This window comes from Dermacentor albipictus, chromosome 3 (genome assembly GCF_038994185.2).
Source record: "Dermacentor albipictus isolate Rhodes 1998 colony chromosome 3, USDA_Dalb.pri_finalv2, whole genome shotgun sequence".
NCBI lineage: Eukaryota > Metazoa > Arthropoda > Arachnida > Ixodida > Ixodidae > Dermacentor > Dermacentor albipictus.
In genome coordinates this window covers 84,655,012-84,680,746 of record NC_091823.1, presented here as the reverse complement: position 1 = coordinate 84,680,746, position 25,735 = coordinate 84,655,012, and the positions used below count along the sequence as shown (strand labels likewise).

The 25,735-nt window shown below is 48.1% G+C and overlaps 1 protein-coding gene across 2 annotated transcripts in view; it reads left to right on the top strand.

Moving 5' to 3' along the window:
* The window catches only part of LOC139057442 (epidermal retinol dehydrogenase 2-like), a 101,075-nt gene that overhangs the window by 50,409 nt on the left and 24,931 nt on the right, over positions 1 to 25,735 (top strand). For both annotated transcript variants that reach the window (XM_070535725.1, XM_070535726.1), the window contains exon 2: positions 12,350 to 12,711. In XM_070535725.1, the coding sequence (XP_070391826.1) occupies positions 12,350 to 12,711 (362 nt within the window). The remainder of the gene's footprint in view (positions 1 to 12,349; positions 12,712 to 25,735) is intronic.

Sequence of the window (25,735 nt, the reverse complement as noted above, 5' to 3'; positions counted from 1 at the left end):
GAAAAGCCTAACAGTGCGCCTGCCCACGGAAACCCAATTCACTTGAGCGGGAGTCCCGGGAATGGAATATAAAAGTTTGAAATAGTTTTACGTTATAGCGCCCCAGCGCTCTGAAAAGCCTAACAGTGCGCCTGCCCACGGAAACCCAATTCACTTGAGCGGGAGTCCCGGGAATGGAATATAAAAGTTTGAAATAGTTTTACGTTATAGCGCCCCAGCGCTCTGAAAAGCCTAACAGTGCGCCTGCCCACGGAAACCCAATTCACTTGAGCGGGAGTCCCAGGAATACTACATTTACACTTCGTGTTTCTTCTTTAAATACGCATTTACTCACGTTCGTTTAAACCGGATTATCACTGTTGTCAAGTTGTCGCCCGCCGAAAGAGGCACCTATACAGTATATCCCAAATTTCTTGAATGTTATTAACGATTCTCTGTCGAAGGAGGCGTGTCTGATCACATTGCACTCGCGCGCTGCGAATAGCGATGAACTGCATGCCTGCATGCACCAACGCATGCACCAGCAAGTTATATATCCGGAATGTACGGTGAGAAATGCTTAAGTGGCGGACGAGCTCGACCCGTGAGGTTAGATTCATCGACGGGAGACCGCGCGCTCGCTGTTATCATTGTGATCGAGGTGTTACCTGCATTTCTAGGCACATTTCGCCCTACAAAAACGTGTTAGATTCTTAACTCACACTTTTGACAGCGTTTACGATTCTTCATTCACCTTCACTGAAACTCTAAACTGCGAATGACGGAACGACAAAAGCGTTTAGAGACCCTTGCTAATAAGGCCGTCACCCATAGCGCTCCTATCGCGTCACGCGGCGGCTGTTAACGCACTTCTTGCCGGTGCCGACTGACTTTTTTTTTAATACGTCCCTCACTTTTCCTTTTTTTTTTAATGTGAAGATAAGCGCAACCTTAATATCTACGAAGTAATAACGAGGTTCTTTATTCAAGCAAAACAAGTCTAAATGTTCTCGCTCTTCCTCCTTTGATTCAATGCCTGCCGGCTTTCTAAGGTAGTTAAGTCTCCAGATATAAAGCCCATCCGTCAGTTCCCTCGATCCTGCTCGTGCAAAACAAGGAAGTGGCGCGATGGAGGCGCAAGGACGCGAACACGCGGAAGGAGCGTGTCAACCTGCAGGCATGCTCAGTCCTCTTAATTGTCGCCTGTATACACAGCGCGCGCCGCCGGCCGCCGTGCCAAGGAAGCTCGGACTTCCGTCGTCCTTATCCCACATCGGGCACGCGGCGTTGCCCTCTCCGCGCAGCCTTGTCGCCATCATATACATATGCGTATATACGGCCGCTTCGTCCATTTTCGACAATCGCTGCCCCCTCCGCCTCCTCCCCGCACACACGTGTACAGCTCGCAGGCGTGCGCATGCGCAGATTAACGCCTGTAATGTCGGTCAGCTCGCGTGACAGTTATGTCATTACCGCGCGCCGACCACTTTATGTGCTAAGGTCTCGCGCGCGTGCGTGTGGTGTGGCACGGCGTACATATACAATGGACGGCCCGACGGCACTGACCGACTCTCGTTACCTTATGGCGTGTGTCGGTCTCTATCCACGCAAGCGTTTAGAGTCGTCCTTCCTTTTCTCCCCTTTTTCGCAGACCGCGCCAGACGGGCACAGTCGTCAACGTAGACGGTGCAGCAGCGCGCGTTGTAGACTTTGCATTCGGTGCCGTTTGACGATTCACTGAAACGTAAATTAACGCCAGCAAGGACATACGCCTGGCAGTAGTCCGAGAAAGGAGAAATGCGCGGGAAAGGACGGGCGAGCAGGAGCAGGAAAGACTGGAGGACAGCATACTAAAGCTCCCTATAGTAGTCTCTTCCTGTGAGCGCCTTCTGCTTCTTTTCCGTCGACCTTGTTTGCGCCGAGTTATTTCCACGAGGTTGCAAACACCGGTGCTTGAAGAGCTCTCGCCTCGGGTAGTGTTGTGGAGCGAAAGCTTGAATCCACGCAGTGTTCTCAGAATCCCGCGACTTGTCTGAAAACAAGGCTTTCAATTTGACCACGGTGTCGCCGTTGGCGCTGCCTAGAATTGTAAGTGCTGTAAGTATACCATTATAAATTTTCGATTTTTACATTCTCGAAATTCAGCACACTGTTTTTCATTTCAGCTTGCATCAGAAAATTCGAACTGCTGATCGACATTCATGTGTACGTACGGCACTTGACAGTTACAGTGTGGACGACAGTAATTTCCTTCTCTTTTTTTCTTTATTTACTTAAATAAACAACAAAATTTTAATAAACAACCAATTACTACTGCTACACGTGCTGCCCACTTGTCAATATACTCACTCCTTGATGACGCCAACAAATAAATCAAATCAAACTGTCACTGCATTTTCTCGGGTGAATAATATTTCGCGTGCAAACGTACCAGGTTTTCCTTTTTCGGCGAATATGTGGTTCACTAATTTTGTTGACGCTGAAACGTGCTGAACGACTGCAGATCTTGGGAATCGAACTTTAGTTACATCCAGTCCATAGAATGACAATTCTCGAGAAGCAGTCTACAGAGGGCATAACGCCATACGGCGATGTCACTAAACAGGAATTCATGTTTAGCACGCTTGACATTCAAACACGGATAGAATAAGACGCACTACGCCGGTACAGAGGACCCACGAATGTTGGCGACGTCGTGATGGCGTGATGGGCGTCGGCTTGTGGTGCTCGGAGGGTCAGGAGCGACGCGCCGTTAAAGGCAGCGGGTTTTCAACTACATTAGAGGGGCGGCGCTCATCGCGCGTCGCCTGCACCATGTGCTGCGTCACATGCCCTGAAATATTCACAGCACCATAATGACGTTAGTAAGGATATAGGACATTAAGCACTGAACACTTACTCAGCGCGAAAGCAGCCTAACAAGCCAGAGAGAGCTCAGTTTGATTGTATGGAAAAGAGACAAGAAAGTTCGATAAGAGAAAAACCAAATACGGTCGCTTGGAGGAGCGATACCGCTTGCTTGCAAACTCAACAGATTCGAAACTCTTGAACCTCGAATGGGAAACTCTCGGAATTGAAACAAGCACCATCGCATATCTAGTCTGGACTTGCCGTTTGAATTTGTTGCCGTTTATGTATCTCTAGTTTCTTATCCGTCCTGTTCGATGTGTCTTGAAATAGCGCCTTGCAACGTTCCTCTCGAAAATAAAGTTGTCGCTTTTTACCGTGCTCGCGAATATCGTCGTCTTATGCCTACTGTTCACACGCGGCTTCCACATTGCGCGAAGCCTACCCAAGTAGTTTTACGCTTCAAGACGCAAACAGACTTGCGTAGCACTGCTTTGCGTACGCCGGCCACTTGCGTCCCCTAATCTAACGCGTTCTATTACCTGGATCGCCGTTGCGTTTTGACCGGCGGTGGAAAACAAGCAGCGGAAAGAAAAAAACGCGTGAGCGCGCGCTCCTCAAGGTGGACCAGCACCCAAATGGCCGCGGTGGTCACGACGGCATCTTTAATACGTTTCGCTTTCCTGCTGTTCCATCAAATTTTCCAGCTCGGCTGGTGCTTAGAGGCCTCCCTCTAGCGGCCTTCCCGAAGCCATGCAGCGCTTCGTGATCTTTCGTGAACGCATTATTCTCAAGAGCGTCGCGTTGAGCATGGTTCTGCTTTTCTTTTTTTTTAATTTCTGCAACCTTATTGTGTATGCAGGTCGGCGTAGATCATTTGCTAAGAACGAATGCGACCTCTCTGTGCTTACCCAGGCTCCTTATTGCCGTCAGCTGTGTCTACAGAACATCGTCATGAATCACTGCAAGGAAAAAAAAAAGAACAAAATTAGAAAAAAATTGGTGGACGCTTAAGCTTCGCCTTCAAGAGTGGAACGCGAAAGCGTTCCCGTCGACCCGCCAAGGGGTGTAAGACAATGGGCTACAGGGCAGCCATCACTTACGAGGCGCCGCGCATCGGAAGCGGTGAGCGTCGAGCCATATGGTCGGGCGTTCGGCGCAGCAACGAAACGTGCGCCTGAGCAAGCGGAACGAACCAAAGAACTCGGTATCTCGGAGGGGGAAATGATGCACGCCAGCCAAACGTCGTGATCGGCACGGGCAGAGAGATACACAGATAGCGATCTAAAGAAAGGAAGGGCGCTTGATTCTGCAGAGGGTGCAAGGCGAAGCGTTGTCAGGGGTGAGAGAGTCCGCGCCGCGACCCGCCTCGCACAGCTGCAGTGCGCACGTGGCGCGCCATCTGTCGGGGCAGCGCCGTACATGGAGCGGAGGGGGCCTTCTGTGTTTGCCGCAAGATGGCTCGGCATGTGCGGAAAGCGCAGAAGGAATGCAACGGAAACGCACTTCGCTACTCGTGTAACTGCGACTTCTGTAAGTTCCATGTTCATAATTACCGATATACACCGCAGTATAACTTTCCACGGCTCGTTTCGAAGGCAACACCGCATTCACTAGAGGCGCGTTTGTACCGCTTGGAAGCGTCGAACTCGTGGCTGAGTGGTAGCGTCTCCGTTTCACACTCCGGAGACCCTGGTTCGATTCCCACCCAGCCCATCTTGGAAGTTGCTTTTTATTTATGAAGTGCCTGCCGTTATTTATCGCTCACGGTCAACGCCGCAGACGCCGACACCCGACGCCGACGACACCGGCTTTTCTGCGACACGAGCTCCTTAACGCTATCGCGTTAAAAACAAAAGAGCTGGAAAAGAAAGTTCGCCTCGTTGCACCAGCTTTACCTGCTTTCGCAAATAGACGAACTACTGGTCTCACCAAGTGGATTTCCCCTGATAGACGACGCTGATTGGAAACACTCACGGCACATCATTCGTTAATGTAAAAAAAAAAAAGAGGAAAAATGAGAGAAAGAAAGAAAGAAGGAAACAAGAAGAAGAAGCGAGAGAGAGAAAGAGAGAAAAGTCTTAGTAGAAAGGTAAAAAAAACGAAATTTGTTTACCTGAGAACCGGGTGGTATTTAGAAAGTAGTGCTATCGTCTATGCTCTGCACGATGTCCCCTCACAAGATAGCTTTAGAAATAGGAGACTCAAGCGGCTGCAGGACATATTCAAGTACCTCTATAGCGATGCTGCACTTGCACAAAGCCAACACTCTGCCTCCTTTCTTTTATTTTTATTTATTTTTGTGCCCGAGGTTGTCAGCATTTGCAAACTTGTGGTCCGCTATTTCTAAAGCTTTATAAGATTTTTAAGCCACCTGTCTTACACTCGAGAATGTAGAGTGATAATTGAATGAGTGAAATATGCGAAGGTTGTGCGATCGTTACCCCACCTGCGGCAAGTTGTTTTTTTCATCCATTTTCATTTCCATTAAACTTATCGTTCCTTCATTTTATTTATTAAGCACAAGTAATTTTCTCTATGTTGTCCTTGGCGTCAGTGTTTGTTGGCTTCTTATGATATGAAATATTTAGAGGAATTTGGGGACGCGGATGTCTCTAATTGCTTTTTGATATTCCGTTTGTGTGTCACTGCGTCCATATGTGTTTCTGTCTGTCACTGTGCATGCTGCGCTTGCGATTTCGTGCGTCATCGGCGCATTTTTTTTTTTTTTTCCTCTGCGACTTTAGAAGCCGCCGCGAGTCTCCGCTAATGGCTTCGTTCGCGTGCACTTTTGTTTTCCTTCTGCGGTTGGGCCGAAATTGCACCTCTTAGCTTTTCTTCTTATTATTTTTACTTTATTTTTTCCTCACGCCGTCTTACATCGCTTATGGAGATGACGGAATCGAGGAAAGACGGAGGAGATCGAGCAGACTTGCGTGTCCCGTCGGTCATAGATTCAGTTAGAGGTTTCCGACGAGCAGAATGTAGGGACTCACTCATGTCAGGACGAGCTGCAGGAATCCGTGCACCTTCGATAATCACGCATGTTGTCTCTTCCACGCACGGGTGGAGGAAGTCGATAATGACAGTATAATAAGCGTCCTCACATACACGAACGGACAACTTCGATCGTTTGCTGCGCAGCGATCAGTACCGTTGTGCGTATCTCGCGTATGTACTTGCATATAGTTGGACGTGCTAGGCGATCGCTTGTGTTCCCGCGGCATCGCGTCACTGTCCATGAGTAGTCGCGCGCGTGGTCCACAGCGTGACATTTCCTGCCTATATACCGGTGCGCCATCTCACGATCATTTCGGGTGAACTGCTGGAGCGACAGCCACAGGAGCTCGGTATATAACCTTGACGCATGGTCATCTTCGCTTTCCTGCATCGTGTCACACGACTGTGGATGGCATCGAGAAGCTTCCATTCGAGTTCCTCTTTCTTTTTTTTCCCCTCGAAAGAGTTTGGTGTTTGGAGCTCTATGTAGAATACGGCTTTATATGTCGCTAAAACACTGCATTTTCATACCCGCGGATTAAACCTATACCACGTGACATGTTCACCGACAAATGAGTGAAGCGCGGTTCTCTCACGGTGTCCCAGCGTTCTGACTCGCCATTCTAGGAAAATTTTTTGTAAACTTGGCATGGTATTCACAAAAATTTTCTTACGCTGAAGCCGGGCGCAAGAGCGGATGCTGGCCAATCGTGATGCTGGACATAATAGCGAAGGTGGCTGGCCAATGACAAAGCAGGACTTAAGAACGAAAATGTTTTGAGAATTCGGCCAGTGGTTCAACTCGATGACATTGACATAATCTATCGGTGTGTGGCGACTTCCCGAAGGCACGCATGTTTTATAACGAAAGAAGACCTAGTGGAAGGTTCCGGCAATATTTTTTGCCAGCTGGGTTTCTTTAGCGTGCAAGAAACGGTTTTAGCATCGCGTCTAAATCGTCGCGACTAGAAAGAGAACAAACCCGCCAACTCGTGCGCAGCAATAGGACGCCGTCGCCGCTGAACTGTGGCACCGCCGGCGTTAGCTTAGAAAACTACGGTGATTCGATAATATGGCTTTGGCGGGCGGGTGAACGGCGGGACAATACGAGCGAATCAGGATCGAACGAAAACGATCGTCTCTTATTATTCGATGAAAATTGGTGCTGGGCAAGTTGGGGATGCATTCTTTAAAACTGATGGTAGTGCTAAAAGGGACGAACACACGGTGAAATCAAGAGAAGACGAGGAGGGGACGCTTCCCCTCGTCGTGGTGTCGTCTTTTCACCGTGTATTCGTCCCTTTTATCGCTACCATCAGGTTTAAAGTCTCTTATTAGGGTTTGCCTCATGATAAAACGAGCCCCAGCAAATAAATGCGCCTGACGATAGGTTCGAAGAAAGTCGAACGTGTCGGCATACAGCTGCATACTTAACCAGCATGCTTTTCTTTCTGTCTCTCCCCTTTATTTTCAAGCTGAGTGCAAAGATAGCGATTGACTTCATGCCACATTTAGCGCGCTAAATGGTCTGCACGATTTTGAGCCGAGCTGTGCTTCAAGAGTTTATCATAAGTCCGGCTTCCATCCGAGCGTTTGATGGTTGCGGAGAAAACGGAAACGCTCGGATGGTGTTCTGTATACGTTTCGGCGGGGCCGACTAGCTCTTTTTCACAGGGCCCAGATCTTGCGTGACACGTTGCAAGCCCAAATGTATACTTGATTTCCTCAGCCGTGCCGCTACCGGATGCGTCGCGACCGTAGATTACAAGCGGAAAGAGAAAGCGGGAGGAAGAATGATGAATTAATAACGGCGCACGATTGAAACTACTCGCGCGATGCGCATCTTCCATGAACATCGGTTAGTTCGCCGCCGTGTATCACGCGTGTTTGACACGCTGGGCTGACTCGTTGCTCCTGCTTTCAAATTTCTGCATTTCTTTCCTTCACTTTCTCTCTCTGTTTCTCCCGTTCTTGATGCACTACTGCATCTCTGACTCATTCGCTGGTGACTCAGCGGACAAACTGAGGCAGAGCACGGCAGGAGTCTCTGCCACGACATTATCCGACACGCTCAGACAAACAAAAATAAAGATAAGTAAACGTAACTCGAATATACAGAAACATGAAAGGATCGAGGGTCACGTTCCGTTACGTTTTTTTTTTTTCTCAAGTTCCTTGGCTAACAGCCAGGCTCATGGATTGCTTTCGTGTTGCTAACGTTCCAGGGTGAGCCAGTTAGGCAGGCCGTGTGCAGTGTGCCGTGCACAAATATCCCCCGATTTGTTTTTGTTGCAGCTTATCCGCGAAGTTCTCGCCTCTGTATCTTACTCTTCTATCTCCATTAGGCACGGCGTCTTAGTACATATTTTTTTCCCCCGAGCTCCTTTCCCGTTCGGAAAGGAATTCGCAACGCCACGAGCAGGAAAACCATGAAGAAACTCGCATATCCTTCCTCCGTTTAGCGAAGTCGTGGCGTCGCCGAAGCGCACGCTCAGACGCGGGTGCATATTTAATGGCCGGTATCTAGGGAGGAAGCGTGACAGCTCCTGCTCGTTTATACACGCAAGGAGTGCGGTAAATGGTCGGGTTGCTATACCCGAGTCGCCGGTCGACGGGCCGTAACGAATCGATGGATTCTTGTCGGTGCCCGCCACATTAGGTATTCATGTTTACGCTTGGCACCGCATCAGCGAAAATATATCAGACTTGGGAGCCTGACCTCGCAGTTCATCAGCTCAGAAAGCCATTCGAGCGCTTCTTCAGTACCTGAAGGCGACAAACTTGAGTGCCCGACTGTAGACATGCCGCGCCTAGCTTAGTGCATGTGAAAGGGCGATATACGCTCATCTCTCTCTCTCTTCTTTCTTTTTTTTTTCACTCCCCCTCCCCACGTGTAGGGTAACAAACTGGACTCAGTCTGATTAACGTCCCTGTCTTTCCTTGCTCCCATCTCTCTCTCTCTCTCTCTCTCTCGCTTGAACAGCGCTCGCGTTAACCGACACTATGCATGCGTAAACCAGATACGCGATTATGTGAGGAATTATTTCCTGCCTTGTCGCTCGTTATCTCAGGGCGGTTTGTGTCGGTGCCTTCGTTCTGTGCGTTTTCGTTCTCTTTCTTGTGCGTCCACGCATAAAAAACGCATACAACTGAAACGATTACAACTGAAACGCATGCAACTGAAACACATACAACTGAAACTTTAGTAGTGCGCGTTTCTTTCCTTTGTGTGTTTCTTTCTCGCCTGCTGTAGAGCAAGACTCATCGTGAATTTGACGAGGACCAGGCCCCGGACAAAACGGTATTTAAATTCCCAATCGTGTAGGCGTATCCTGCTGCCACCGACAAAGTATGCACGCAGTCTACAAAAGTCGTTAACCACTCCTCTTTTTTTATGGTAATATCATTATTTTTTATTCGAATTCGTTCTGATCAATAAAGTTTCGAACGGCTTCTTCCTTTTCTTTCTTTTTTTCTCTTTTATTTTGTCAAGCAGCTTAATGAACTTAGTCGAAAAAGATTGTAAGTTCGCGTATGCAGGTTTTCTACGTACACAGACCATGTTCAGATTAAAAAAAAATATCGGCCATAGATTTTTTTATGAAAATATCGAGAGGACGCTGCGGCGTCTTCGCTATTCTCGAAGCATAGTCTCGTACACAGTGCCAGTAACTTTATTGCCGCCAGAGGGCCTCTCGCTTTCAGCGTGTAGCAGCGTATGCAAGACACACGCGCTGCCGTCTTTCTGTTTGCATGACCGCCTTTATGCTTCGCAAGCAAACGTTTTAACTAGCGATGCAAAATAATTTTTGTTCTTTCTTTATTGTATTTTAGCGCGAGGACTCCGGTTGGACTAACGCCAGTTAGGTATGGTCAGCTAACCTTCAAATATATATTCGGTCGGGTTTATTAGGTCGGGAAAACGTGTACTGAATAACGATGTCTTCTTTTCTTTTGCATTGCGGCATAGCCCCATATACATAACTAGTTTCTTTCAGCTGCCATTAACAATGTCATAGACAACTTGCATTTGGCGTTTATGTCTGCGGCTGGGTTTTTCTTATGTTCAGGCCGTAGCTGCTACGCATGCAGCACTTCCGCACTTCTTTTTCCTCAACTTGAACTACTTTCTTATGCGTCTGAGTTTGGGAACAACGTGTTGCGGCCCATGTACTTCGTGTTATACCTGCGCTTCGCCGTAGCAGCCACGCTAAATATATATAGTGGTTCAGAAGAAAGGAAGTGGGCGCTATTTTCTGCTACCCTTACGATGCTAAATGCCTTACTGATACAAACATAAGCCAAGCGGTGTCATTTACGATAAGACTTTGTTTTCCACCTCATTGAACGACTTTCCCCATAACCACAAAACAGCTACGATGTATTTTACTGGCTATTCAGATACTCTTATAGGGAGTTCCATGTAACACCGTTGATATGAGGTGCACCTAACTTGTAGGGCATGCGCCTATTGAATTGTCAGGAGAAGAGCACACCGTGCGCCATTGAAGAGACGATATTTCAGGCATTTCTGGGTGGCAATGGCGCATATGGCATGAAAAGATAGGCGCACGAAGAGATAGGTACTCATCCTCACCCAGTTGTGGGTGAGGACGAGGCGTGAGCGACGGCATGTCGGATGTAGTGACTCGTCGTTATGCAACTACTCGCCGGCTTTTCTAATGTGCGTGCAGGTGTTTCTGTAGACAGCAAGCATGGGAGAACCCGTGCCTATTTCTTCATAAACGGTGTTTGCCACCAAAGAGTGCGTGCATACGTTGCTGCTTTTGGTGACGTCGCTGCCTGGTAGAAATGACGCGTCCCGTGCCTGCAGCGATAGGTCGGATGCCAAGCGTCCACGTCGTGTTTCACATACAGTCCCTTCTTTCGCAACGCTTGCCCTCGCGAGTTTGTCTGCATGGCCTAAGGGAACCTCGGCCTCCAGTGTCCCTTCCAGTGTCCCTTTCGAGATCTCCGTGAGCAGTCTTCATTACGACATCCTCGACTGGTCGCGTCCGTCCTACGAGTCGGGCGGATGTGGCGTTGATCCAACTCAGAGGCATAGAACAAGTACGCAAGCCAAACGTGCGACTCACTGTGGAGTATCAAGTGACAGCGGCAAGATAACGTGACTATAGTGCAAAATACAATTTCGCGTCGAAGCTGTCGCCGAAGCCCAACCAATGTTCGCGACTCTTCCGGGAAAAATGCTGCGGAGGCACCTATGGGACGAGCCAGAGTCCTTCCATGTTTTGAAAAAAAATTTAAGGACTCTGGACGAGGGTTCGCGGGGCGCCGTATAGCGGTCGCCTGGATTACGAGGGACCGCCGCCCACAGTGGTGACGCGTGCACGCTTTGTTATGGCCGTGACCAGAAACGCTCTCATCCGGGCGACTCCTCCGACAATGTGGGGCTCGGAAGTTTCTGAGAGCGCTCGCCGTGGGAGGAGGGCGCGAAACAGGCCGAACGCAAGGCTCGCTGGCTAGTCGAAGGCAACGTTACTAACACAGTGCAGTAAAATAAAATTGTGAGTAGTCTCGAGTAGGGCGCGAAGCAGTGACCAAGATAGCTGGTGCAACTCTGGAGAGCCTCCGCCTGTTATATTGTGGATATTTCTGTTCCCCTTCTCACTTTGTTCCACACGAAATCATGTTGTGTACTTTTAGTGTAGTCTCCTGTGCGAAAATGGTATGCACCTCATTTAGGAATTGACCAAGAACCAGATAGCACAGATATCGACGAAGAAACTGCACCGCGCCAAAGTTTCTTGCTTCAAAGTATTCCGTCCTCCTCTACATCTTTCCCAATAGTATTTTTCTTTTATGCGCTCTAGAAATTTTTCTAAAAATCTTTTATGAATTACAATTACCCTTTTTTTCACAAATAGTGGCTTGGTTGCAATATATATGCCAGGTTTCACTAGGCGCCTAGCCACTTTCGCTATGAGACATACGTCATGTCACGTCATGATCAGGGGATGTGCGTCTCGAACTACCCACATGCACATCACCTTGAGCCGCTCTAAGTGTCCCTCAAGCTTGCTGACACTTTGGGAAAAAGCGCTGGCCGAAGCTCCGAAACCCCGTTCCTCACACGGTGACTTTGTGTGCTTTATTGCATGTCCACATTTTTGTCGCTGTGTATGTGCCTCCATCTGTTTTTTTTTAAATTTTTCCCCCCCTGTGATAGAAAACCGACCCCCCGCGGTAACTCAATGGCGACCGGCGATCGGCGCTGAGCCCGAGGTGGCGGGATCCATTCCCGGCCGCGGCGGCCGCATTTCGATGGGGTGAAATGTAAAAGCGCTCGTGCAACGTAGATTTAGGTGCACGTTACAGAACCTCAAGTGGTCAAAATTTATTCGGAGCCATCTGCTACGGCCTGTCTCGTGGACCCAGGATCACTTTTGGACGTTAAAATCAGTCAATCAATCAATCAATCAATCAATCAATCACTATCAAACCGAAACACGGGTTTCAGCCCCCTCGCTCAAGCCATTTCCTTTTCTCCTCGTCTGCGCAGGTGGTGAAGGCGTTCCTTCCGGACATGATGGCCGCGAATCACGGCCACATCGTGTCGATCGCGTCGCTGGCCGGACTGGGCGGTGTGTGCCGGCTGACCGACTACTGCGGCTCCAAGTTCGCCGCGGTGGGCTTCCAGGAGTCGCTGGCCATGGAGATGGCCACCGAGGGCTGCACGGGCATTCGCTTCACCACCGTGTGCCCCTTCTTCATCAACACGGGCATGTTCGCCGGCGTGGAGCCGGGCGTGTTCGGCTTCCTGCGGCCCGAGTACGTGGCCGACGAAACGATCGAAGCGGTGCTCAGGGACAAGCCTCTGCTCATCATGCCCAGGATCTTCTACTCGCTAGTCGCGCTCAAGACGTGAGTGTCCGGCAGCACAATCTCGGACCCGGCGCGCTCTCTCGTCTATTAGACCGGGGAAACTTGAGTCGCGCGCACTTATTTATTCTATATATATATATATATAGAATATATATATATTTATTCTTATTCTATATAGCTCGGATTTCATGCATGCCGGTTTCACAAGACCGCATGTGTTCACTGGTGATCTACTTGGTATAGTTAAGAAATTAAAAGAGATAAGGACAAGGCATAGAACACCACTGGCGCTCAACCATCAAGTGATGCATTTCAACCATCAACTGGTATTGGTCGTGACACCAAAAAGGTGGAAGCGTGCATGCAGAAACGTCGCGACAACTTGGAAGCTGTAGCAGTCGCGGCGCTGAGAACAATTTATTCTAAAAGCTATGCCCGAACGACTTCTTTGAACCTACGACGTGGTTCAGAGAGATTTGGAGAAGGCGGTGTGAAAGACACGCGGTCGCTACGGGCTCACACCGAAAGCGGAGCGGCTAAGCGGCCAAGCGGATTTTCAACGCGGCGAGGCGGTGAGCGCGCGCGCCTGTTCAGACCGGACGGCTTGCCTGGCGGCCCGCGTGGCAGCGAGGGCGGAGCATCCGGCGTTTTCGTGGCACACGTGTCGCCATCTCTTGGCACCAGTCGCCCGTCCTCAACGCGCGCGCGCGAGCGTCGTCACCGCACCACCGTCGTCTGGACAACCGCTCGCGCTTGCTAACCACTTGTGAAGCAGCTCGGACGAAGAAGACGAAATAGTTGGCATTCTACTCGCCGCTACTTCAGGAGCTTTTCAAGACGAGCAGCAGAAAGCTCGAAGACCGCCCGCCAACACCGCTGGTGGGTCCGCCCCGCCTTGCAAGAACGAGAGCGAATTGGTCATGCCAGTGCTTTGATGCTTGTATTCAGTGTCCTTGAGTACGTCGTGTCTCTTGTCACATAGCATCGCGCAACAAGGTGTCGATCAAAAGTGCAGCGCAAAATTCAGCTGTCCCGGTGGATGCCTTTTGAGTCGGCTTGTCTCCTCGAGCCCTGGTTGGCTGCGGGAAAGCGGGAAGCTCCGGCGGGGCGGAAAAAATCGGTCCGAGAGCGATCGGGCTGCCCGCCGCGTTTTCCGCCTGCTTTGGCCGCTCGGCGAGGAGGTTTTCGCCGCTTTCCGCTTTCCGCCTGCCCGCTTTGCCCGCCCCGCCTTCGGTGTGAATGCGCCTGTCCGCCTACAGCGCCACTGCAAGGCATCTTTGGTTTTTATGTCTGTCTACTTTCTTTTTCTATATTAGCACACCCGCGAAGAAAGCACTGCCGATGTAGGTTCCCTTTCCTAATTGTAGAGCCGTGCTCATGGTATTGCGCTCTTGCGAAACTATGACGGCGACAGCCAATGCGAATCTGTTGAACACAGTGTGCATTTACCGCAGGCAAAGTGTTGGTCACCGAAAACGTTGCTTCATACCAGGCGCTTCAGAAAACAGACGAAAATAGACGCATTCGCAGTCTGCGGCAGTCGAAAAAAAAAGAAGAAGGAAGGGCCGCAAGTACTTATTTCTACAAGCCGTTTTTTTGTTTTTTCACATTCCAAACGAAGACGGCGAAGTAAGCGGCATGCGCTAAATCTTTGCCGTCGAAGGGATCACAAATAAACTCTTAAAGAATTTGGATGATGGGGCCATCGAGCTCCTCACAAATAAAATCAACGAGGTTTGGGAGACAGGCGAGGTACCACTGGAGTGGCGTAACGCGACCGTAATCCTCATCCCGAAGCCAGGGAAACCCTTAGAGCTTGGCTCTGTACGGCCGATTTCACTCACTTCCTGTGTGGGAAAGGTCGCCGAGCACGTCATTCTCAATAGGGCCGCTAAATTCACAGAGGAAAGAAATCTATTTCCGTTTAATCAAATTGGATTCAGACCATCCATGTCCACACAGGACGTAATGCTGCTTCTAAAACATAAGATTATTGACAAGGCCTCCAGAGACACCAGGGCCGTCCTGGCACTCGACCTAGAAAAGGCCTTCGACAAGGTAACACACTCTCACATCCTCGAATCGATTAAAGAAGCAGGTCTAGGACAAAAATTCTACAAGTACGTCAGCTCCTTCCTAAAGGATAGAAAAGCCACTATTTGCCTAGGAGCTCTGGGCTCGAGAACATTCGATCTCGGTCCCAGAGGCACCCCGCAAGGGGCAGTCCTCTCCCCTTTTTTATTCAACTTATCCATGAGAGCTCTTTCCCAAAAGCTGGCCGAGATTGAGGGTATCGGTCACGCCTTCTACGCCGACGACATCACAGTCTGGTGCGAGGGAGGTAGCGACGGGTACATCGAAGAGAAATTACAAACAGCGATCACAGTCGTTCAGGAGTTTCTCGCGAAGGCAGGACTCTGCCTGTCGGCTAAGAAATCGGAACTGCTACTATACCGACCCACAATCGGTGCAAAGAAAGGGACACCTCCCGATATCTCTATCACCACCGCGACCGGATCCGTCATTCCGGTAGTACACAGAATCAGAATCCTGGGCATGTTCCTGGAGGAGGACGGCAGTAATGACTACACATTAGAGCGCATCGCAACCAAAGCCGATTCCATGACAAAGTTAATCACGAGGGTGGCCAACAAAAAAGGGGGGCTATCGGAGGATAATCTAAGGCGACTCTTCCACGCCTTCCTAATCAGCCACATTAACTATATAGCCCTGGCCCACAAATGGAGCAGAAGGGACGCAGCTAGAGTAGAAACAATCATTCGCAAGAGCATAAAAAAGGCACTGGGTCTCCCACAGAGCACCAGTACTGAAAGGCTGTTGGAGCTAGGTGTCCACAACACCTTTGAAGAGATAGTCGAGGCGCAGCAGATGTCACAAGTTGCAAGACTGGCTTCCACGGAAGCCGGCAGGCAGCTACTATATCGGTCAAGGTTCGTGCATCACCAAACAGAGGGAGTGCGCGCTCCCCGTCAAAGTCAGAGAAATGTATTCGGTATCCCAGATACCTAGAAATATGCACCCTCAGCACAATTACGGTAGACGTAAAGCGAGGGCCAGGGCCCTCCTTAGCCTGGCGGCTAAGATTGAGGACACCGTCGCCTTCGTCGACGCTGCGCAATACGCTGCTTCCAATCATTTTGTTTCGGTGGCTACATCGCTGCGGGGGGAGCTGCTGACGTCGCTTACGCATCAAAATGTGAACGCCGACAAAGCCGAACAGGTGGCTGTAGCCATCGCCATGGCCACCACGAACCGTTCCACTATTTTCACAGACTCGCGAGCTGCCGTTAGAGCATTCATGAAAGGCTCGGTATGCAAGGAAGCCGCTCGCGTTCTCTCTGCAGCATCTTGGACAGGCAAAAAACACTTAATCTGGTTCCCCGGTCACATGGGCAGCGATGCTCATGAAGCCGTCCCCAACGCCAACGAACTTGCTCACTCCCAGGCGCGAGATCTCACCCGCCGCGCCGGAAGTGGGCAATCGGAGGCTGGGGGGTGGCAATGGCACAGGGACCCTCTCCTTACTTTTAACGAGGTCTGCAGGCACTATCAACTAGGGCGTCGGAAGTTTCCACTTCCACACCCACACCTAAACAGACCACAGGCAATCACCCTGCGGATGCTGCAGACGGAGACGTATCCGTCTCCATTTATTTGCTCAAAGTTCCTAGGTGGCATCAACCCGGGCTGTCCGCGCTGTGGACATCCCAGATGCACTCTTAAGCACATGCTCTGGCAGTGCCCCGACTTGTGCGGGGGCTCAGGGTCTCCCTCTTCAGAGGAAGACTGGCTCCGGCTCGTCACCAGCTCCGCCAAGGAAGAGCAACTCAGGGCTGTCCAGAGAGCCCGCGATATCGCCGAGAGTCTCAACCTCCCGGCTCCGTCGTGGGTGCGGCCCGCAGACGCTGCCCCCTAACGGGGACACTCATCGTCTTCTCAGGACCAAAATAAAAGTTCTCTGTCTGTCTGTCTGTCTGCCGTCGAACGTGATGTCATTATGCGAGCCGCGTCGTTAACATTCGACTCATAATATGCACTGGAAGTCAGTGATTCGCTGCTTACGTAAATGTCAGAATTGTGCGCAATGCCTTTTATTGCTGCAGCATACTGATGTCAGAAGTGCCGTGCATGCGCCGCCTTTATATCGGCAGCTCGCCTTACGAGAAGACTGAAGAAACAGTCGGGAAATGCGAAGTGTTGTCGCCATGAGGACATGTTACGCAAACGCTAAGAACGCTTTGCCTCAGGGCTAGGCTTCAAAGTAGAGCTGCGCAATTTTCTAGCAGAGGTCTGGAACGCAGCGCAACTGTTTCGTGTATCTGCAGTGGGCAGGCCGGTGGGCCGATTGCCAGCTTTCATCATTCGGAAGGTGGACCTTTAATGAGTGTGCCTATAAGACTCTTCGAGACGCCTAGGTACTCTGCGAGACGCTCGCAGAGTACCTGTACTGCGACGGTGGGCTAAGGCTCACACAGCACTGGTGACGTACTGGGGGGGGGGGGGGAGGGGGGGGGGGGGCTGTTCGTTGCACTTCACTGCACGACACTGCACTCGTCCTTTGCACCGCACGCTCGCTTGTACCCTCTTAATTTGGCGCACACGCATGCTTGCGTTTAACCCTTTGCCACACAAAATGAGGGATGCGATCAGATGCAAGCGCTTTATTAGTCTAACGCACACAGATAGGAGGCAATTCGTGTACCGCGGGTGATACGGCGTCTAACAGAACAGTATCTGAGAACAAACACTAAATCGAGAATAGTTTGAGAAACTGCGCTTTGAGAAGTACCTCTGCGTTGCATTTCGGCTGAATAAATAAAGTGCAAAACTTAATTGAATTTCAAGCCCAAATCGCAGCGTCCTCAGTGAAATCGTGATGGCCCAGATTTCACGGCGTTCTCGCTTCTTTTTCAGCCGGAAACACATAAGCTGACAGGTTAATTTTTTTTTATTTTCTATAGTAATTAATTTCCTTTTCTCACCACTGGTCAATCGCATTGACTGTGTGCGAGTCGGCGGTTACATCCTTTCAGTAATGATGCTTACAAACTATTATTATTATTAAACTATTAAAATCTATTAAAAAGCTATTTGTTGGATAGGCAGTACGTGGTTTCTGTAGCGGGTGCCCTTTCTCAAACTAAAATAATTAACTTAGGTGTGCCCCAGGGGTCCATTCTCGGTCCATTACTATTTATTATTTACATTAATGACTTACCAAACCTTTTACATTCATCTCACTGCGTTTTATACGCCGATGACACCACCATATCATTATCAGACACGTCGTTAATCTCATTAACATCAAAGTTAAATGCTGCGCTAACTGACGTTATAGAATGGTGTCTCAGTAATTACCTAATTATTAATCCAGAGAAAACTAAATATATTATATTCAATAGTGGTCACAGGGTCCTAACTTCTCCACAAGCATTAACACTTGGTGCTCATCAAATACCAGCCGGTGACCTGGTTCTATTCCTCGGTGTTCTCCTGGATGCTAACCTCAAATTTGACTCCCACGTTAACAACATTAAGAAAAAAACGGCATTTGGCATTCGCGCTCTAATAAAAGCACGCGCCTTCTTTTCTCGCAAGGCTCTTTTATCACTTTACTTTGCTTTTATCCATAGTCATATTAACTATGGAATCGCTGCCTGGGGCAACACATACAATTGCCACCTGTCATCAGTTCAGCATTTACAAAATCAAGCCATTCGTATCATTACTAGCAGTCCTCGTCAGTCAAATGCATCCATTTTGCTCCGTCAAAACCTCATTTTAACGACCGTGAACTTGTTTCAATATAATTTAACAATCTTATTTTTTAAGTTACTTAACAACCAATTGCTTTACGAATTCGTTGACCTAAATGATTTACATAACCACAATAGAACTAGGTTTGCCTTTAACAGAAATTTTTTACTGCCTCGTGTCCGTACCAACTATGGTAAACTAACATCATCTTTCGCTGGCATATCTTTATGGAATCACTTACCATCAAACATAAAATCACTCACATCATTCTATGCCTTCAAAAAATCCCTTAAAGAGTTCCTTTTGGCGCAGTGACGCAATTAAGGTTCCAAATGTATTATTTATTACCCTATTTCTCTTATGTTTTGCTGTTCACATGCTTGCTGTTGCATTTAGTCGTTTTGCTCATAATGCTTTTTTATGTATTCTCATGTTTTTTGTGTCTGTTAAAATTTTGTATATGTATATTTCTAGCACACTTATATTTTTAGTTCATGTTCATCTCGGCCTGCCGATCATATTTTTCTCTATTTCGTTCTGTTCCTTCCTCACATAATTTAAAGGTTCTGTTGTACGCCAATATTTTTATTTTTTGTTAGTATTACGGTACATTGTAATCACTTTTCTGTTGTTGCACTACAGTTCTTCGTTTCTGTTAGTGTACATTGTATAAGTTTTATTTCTGTCCTGCCACCTATGTAATTTTTTTTCTTATAATTACCCACCGAGGGTCCCGGTTACAGTCTTCGACTTTGGGACCCTCGTCTGTAAAACAAAAATGTAACCGTTTCTTTGTTTGTAATGAATAAACTTGATTTGATTTGATTTGATTTGAAACGAACACGATAACCATAGAGCAACCGGTGCACTGATGGTCACTCAGGCGATGTTATTTGTCAGGGCGATAACACGTAATTAATAACGGGATACGTATGATTGGAAAGAAACAGAAAAGGCAGCCCTAAAGAGTGGCCTGGGACATTGCAATTGTGACTTTTCTTTATGTACTAAATTAATTACGTAGGAGATGTTCGAATCTGAAAGTTGTGCCGGCTTCTTCTTGTCATACCGGGAAATAGAAACATGCCATCGACGTTTACACAGAAAACAAAGAAGGAGTAGAATTGAATTGAATTCTGCGGTTTTACGTGCCAAAACCACGATCTGACGATGAGGCACACGGTAGTGGGGGGGATTTGATTTTGACCACCAGGGGATCTCTAACGTGCCCCCCAGTGCACGGGGCAAAAGAGAATATGAACAAAAATGTACGAACACGAAATGAATTCTATCTTTATTCTAGATATCAAATTTCCATTCCCTTCACATAAAGTGGTATCTCTAAGTTCTTTGCTAACATTAATTTCTCCTTGACTGTAGCCTATTTTAACATTCACCTTTCAGTTAGTCTGACTGCTCGCTCGCATACTAGTCTAGTGATTGCAACGTCTCATTTCTTTATTTCTTTTACTTTGCGTTCATCGTTTACAAATAAGAATTTCCTTTAGCTGCCTCGAACCACCCAATTCTGAGCCTACCCTACCCCCCTTAGTAGGTGCAACCCATGACAGAGGTTCACAATGATCATCACAGGGAAATTTCTGGTTAAAAAAAATGATAGCAGTTCCTTCACCGCCCGATTCATGGCCGATCCCCCAAAGTTAGCGCTGTATGTGTCCCTATGTTTCTTCTTTTGTCCCGTCTTTTAATCGCGCTACCGTACTCCCCTTGAAGATGCATTACCAACAAGCCCACATTCATTAAAACTTCTTTCTGGGCGAGTTGGTGCATACTTGACATAAAAACTGTTTACAGCGCAAACACATGCAACCACAAAGTATAAGGGACAGAGTAAAAGGTCAGTGATGCAAGAAGAGGGAAGAACACAGAAGGAAGGGCCCACTTAACAAGAAAGGTACTTCATTAAAACTTGTCCTGTCCCCTATACTTTGTGGTTGCATGTGTTTGCGCTGTAAACAGTTTTTATGTCAAGCCCACATTGCAACCCCCAGAGTGGCTTGCGTAATTTCACTAGGGAACAAGAACAAGTCAACGAAGATGCGTGTCAATCTGCTTTTGCGCGTATTTCTTTGCTTATACCCACGCTTGTCAATACCTCGCACACCAGCTTGGATTCCAGCTTTATAGGGAATGTGCCCTGCATACGCCACACCATGCACTGTGCTTACTGTGTCTTGCCGAGCCACGTCGCCGACGAGATGCGTCCGCCCAGAAGCTGCGCCCAATCCCACGTGTGCTTCCTCGTGACGTCACGCATTGAACAGATAGCTCCGCCTCCCTTCCTCCGTCTCACCTTCGTAAGTGTGTGTGTTTTTTTTTTTCAGCACTGTTTTTGTTTTGCCCACTGTCTGCTTGACGCAGTTTTCTGCAGTCTCCACTACAGTGGGGCGTCTTGAGCAGCAGTGATCTGTCGAGAGGGCGGTAAAAAAGAAAAATCTTTTATTAAAGAAAAACAATAATAACAACGCCGCTGGTTTATGTAGTGAGGAGCCCGCATATGGTAAATAGCACGTACTAAATTCAGGAGCGTAGCCGGAAACTGACAAGTAGTTTTTGCGAGCTGAAATCTTCCTTACATACTTACTTTAAGTACGACTCCTTATCGAATAGAAACATGCGGCCTGTTTGGGCTTCCTACAAAAACCCGCTTTGTCACGTGTTTATTCCTTTTAATATTCCTCTTTCAAGGCTGCATTCCAAAACCACGAACCCAAAGTAAACGGCCAACAACAGAGAGAGAGAGAGAAAAAAAAACGAAGAGGGAAAGGTAGGGAGGATAACCAAGGACAGCGTAGCCTTTGCATCTTAGCAGATGGCGGCGATACAAGCATGCCTCTGTGTAGAACCGCGGAAAACTGCGTTTTGCCATGCGCATTTGTTTGTTTGTTTGTTTGTTTGTTTGTTTGTTTGTTTGTGTGATCGTCCGCTTGACTGGGTGCTTTTGTTCGTTTCTGTATTGCTTCTTTGCACTACCCTGGCCAAAGAGTTTGTTGTAACGCATCTGTGTACGCGCGCCTGTGTCCTTGTTGCTATTCGTCCTTTCGTGTTGTGTCCGTGTGTACTTTATATATGTGTTGATTGCTTTGCAGAGATAGCAGACTCCGACGCGCATTTTATCAATTTCGGTCTTTTTTTTAATCATTGGTCGACGGGCTGTCTTTAAACGGTCTACTGACTATTAGCAGTGAATAAAATAAACTGCTCGTGGAGTCAGCTTTATGCAAAAAATTTCATGAATAAAAGAGTAAAAAGAAAGAAAGAATGGCAATTCAAGGTTAATTTCGCGGTGCACGTTTATTTACAATCTTTATAGAGAGAGAGCAAGTCAGCGCAGGCAATACATTCTACCCTTATCACCAAGCTTATATGCAGCTCAGTTGTCAATATATATATATATATATATATATATATATATATATATATATATATATATATATATATATATATCTTGGTTGAATACTCGCCGGTGAAAAGGGTGTCGCGTGTTTTCTTATTCTTTAGTGTTAGTTTTCATTTTCCTTGGTAAATAAGAAATGAAAAGAACAATGAACGAAAAAACAGTAAACAAAGAACGCTTCGGCATGTGTAGCAACAATCAGTACTTTCTTTTTGTCCCCCCCCAACCCTTCTTGTTGATCTGTTAGTTGCAGACGCGCACTTTCTCAGGCCCGTTCGACAACGGTGAGAAGGCGAAGGCGGCAAAAGCGACACCTGAAGCATTAGGGCGATTGAGGCTTCGCGCAAACTACGTGACGATCGCTCGCCACACTGCGTCTGCGTGATGACACCTTCGGCTCGCTTGTACACAAGAATACGTGTCATGAACAAGGGTCTGGATCCGAGCTTGTTGGTACGGCATCATTTTCCTTAAGGCAGGTCAAGCGCGCAGAGACACGGACGACAAACAGCGCCTTGTTTGTCTTCTTTTCGACGTCCGTGTCTTTGTGCGCTTGATCTGCGTCAAGGAAAAATGATACTATACATAATAGCTTCGGCGTCGGTCAGCGTTTAATTTGGTCCCGCCGTTGCCCCAAACCCGGCCTTCGGCCATCTTTCCTCCTAAATTTTTCTCTTTCTCTCTTTTTTTTCGTACTGTAGTTCATGTGCGGCAGGACTGAAGTTTTCCTCTTCACCGCCTGCACGTTTTATTTTGCGGTTTACTTTCGTAAACGCGTCTGCTCCTTCCCTTGCCTTGCCGCTTTTTTTCTTTTTTTCTTATGAACATTCCTCCAGTAACAAACAGGCCGTCTCTTGAGTCTGATGTAGATATAAGAAACAGAATGGCTGGCTCCGATTTATTTTAGGAATTAGTTGCAATTACAGTAATAATTGGATTACAGGATTGCAGGATTAATTAGCAAGGAAATGTGCAATAATCGGGAGCTGAAAGACAGAGCTAGCTGTATGTATAGATGTAGGTCCTCAGCCTTAGAAGCCTTTTGCTACAAAGGCAGTTCGTTGCTGTGACGACAGGCTTGGGTGCAGTACTGTGTTAATTTGTATGGTTTTAGTGTGCGCTTTTCTGTGAGATATACAGTTAGCTGGAAGAAACGCGGGAGTTGTGTCTGAATTTGGTGTTGGGCGTAATGTTACAGATTAGCGGTGTTCTTGTATAAACTGAAAGGATGTGCGAGTGGGCATGTTGATAATCAATTTTCATAAGGCTGCTGCGGAGAATGATTGGTTTGACCCCGAGGCTAAGCGCTCTGCTTGAGTTAAGCATCACTTTGTCTGTGTTTCCTCTCGTTCCCTACTGCCAGTCCTTCGTCTTACCTCAAGCAGCGCGTTTACTATTTTGATGGTGATCCATGATGGTAATCCACAGAGGTAACGACACGAAAAAAAAAAAAAAAAGCCGAGACGCGTATTTCTAAACTCACACGTTTTCTTTTTTCTTTTTGTCAGCTTAATGTTTCTGTTACTTTTTCTTATCATAGGATCACGTGCTCATTCGTGTTTTTGTGGCCTTGAGGTTTTTTGCACCTGCGCATGCCCCTTGGTCTATGCATATATTTTCGTCGCCTATCATTAAACTTTACTGGAGGTCAGCGGTTCGTCCCGACTCGAATTTTCCGTGTCGTTTCCCCCTGTACGCCGCCTATCCTCGATCTTCTTGTAAACATGTGCCTATCGGCCATGGGCAGGGAGGGCCAGGGGATTACCGGCGGCCTGGTCCAAGTCTCGCGGGCAAGCTGGTCAGCCGAGTCTTGTGCCCGGATGGCGCGTGCGCCCGGTGTTCATTGTACTCCTCGTAGTAATGTAGCTTCAGAGCGCTGCAGTCTGGCCTGCTACACTTTGTCAAAAGTTCAGCAAACTTAAGCCCAGGAAAGTATAGGGGGCCGGCCTCGGTGGACTTTTTAGTTTTCCGAGCGCGTTACATATGCGTCTGGGCGATGGAGATTGGACATCTCAGGGAACGTCGATGAGGCACGGTGTAGGATGATGATCGCAACATGCGCACATGTTTCACTGTGCTTCTCGGTGGATAGCGCACGACAGCTCTATACGCTGCGGTGAGGCAGCTTAGCAGCGTTAATAATTTCAAACGGCTGCTCTGTAGAGACGCCTTTAGGCTTTTAAGCAGGTATTGCAGAGCTTTATTCATTTGTCTCACCGTAGCTTTCAAGATGTACATGAGAGTCAGTACCTCAGAGGCGTCGCTGCAATTGCCGTTGTTTGAACTCATTGTCAGGCCTCGAGGTTTGTAGCAGAAAAGGCAGCCATCTGTAAATATATCCAAATAAGTCTCGAGCTGGTTATTCGGGAAATGTGTCGGGAACGTGCCTTTTGGGGCTTCTCCGCCACGTCATTCTGCACCAACAGGCACTGTACTGAACAGAAGGTTCCCATTAAAAGTCACAGCGGGACCCTTGAAGACAAATGCATGAGTGCTTCCTCTAATATGCGCGTATCTCTCCGATTGCGTGTGACCAACTAACTGCGGGCGAACAGCCAACCACATATCTCCATCTTGCGCTGTATCCTTCTGCCTTGATGATACGTGGCGTTAGAGCAAGTCTGAGGCTGCGTAAATCGTTTCAGTCGACTTTGCATTCGCAAGCTTATATGTAGATGTCCAGCCGATGGTCTTAGCGTCCAGAATGAAATACAAGTGACAGAGGGCATGGCGCGCAGCTGAAAAATAACATATCCGCGTGCAAGTCACGTTTCCATTTCAGCTTGCCGCAACCGGTTGTCGGAAATCGACCAAAGAAGGAATTACTGAAATCCGCAAAAAAGAATGAGAAAGGACGGCATAAAAGGGACACAACCGAAGAACTTTGTGGAAGTTAGACGACCAGCCTCCTTCAAGCATTGCGCTGTGACTGCGTGCGTGTGTGTGTGTGTGTGTGTGTGTGTGTGTGTGTGTGTGTGTGTGTGTGTGTGTGTGTGTGTGTGTGTGTGTGTGTGTGTGTGTGTGTGTGTGTGTGTGTGTGTGTGTGTGCATTGAACGGAGGAAGTGACTTGGTGATTCCGATAGTATTATACAGTAAAGAAAAATGAGCCAAGAAAAAGCAGCCCGTGCGAAGCGTGACTCTAACCTCATTACTTGCGGGTCTGCCGCTTATCGACACCGCATCAATGCGAACGGGTTAAGCCAGGCGGCCAGTGCCTTTGCTTTTGGACTTCGTTATGCCACCGTGCAAGGCGCCAGTCCTTCCTTTGGCGGCTCTGGTGGCAGGCTAACAACGTGAGCTGGAACACGTGGTTACCCGAGCATACGGCGAAGTCAGTGACCCGCTTTCTATATATGAGCTGCATTTTGCCTTTGTGAGAGTCATCCGGGCTCGAAAGGCTAAGCTGGTCAAGGCGTGGTTCAAGGTTCGCGTACAGTTCGTTCGGCGAGTTGTACTGGCGCGTAGCTTATACTACCACCCTCAGAGAAGGTCCAGCAGAGGAAGGAAAAGACGCGAGATATCGCTAGCAGCCGCAGGTGTTTTGAAAGATGTCGACCCTGCACCCTGTCGTGTCGCTTATTTGCACAGACCACAACGGCAGTTTGTAGAGGCCTGACCTGACAGCACCGTATATATAACGCAGTATAACATGACGCTATACACTGAAACTGTTAGCCAGCTGAACTGCGGATCGTAAGAGTGTATTTCAAAGGGACGCGTAAAGAAGGGTTTCTGTTCGTAAGAAAATCAGTTTGAATATGTTGTCTAATTTTATAGCTGACAAGAATATGCCGTAAAAAAATAACTTCTCTTGTCTCCCGTCCTGCCGCCGCATAGACGTCGACGAGTCTGAGTGAAAAAAAAAA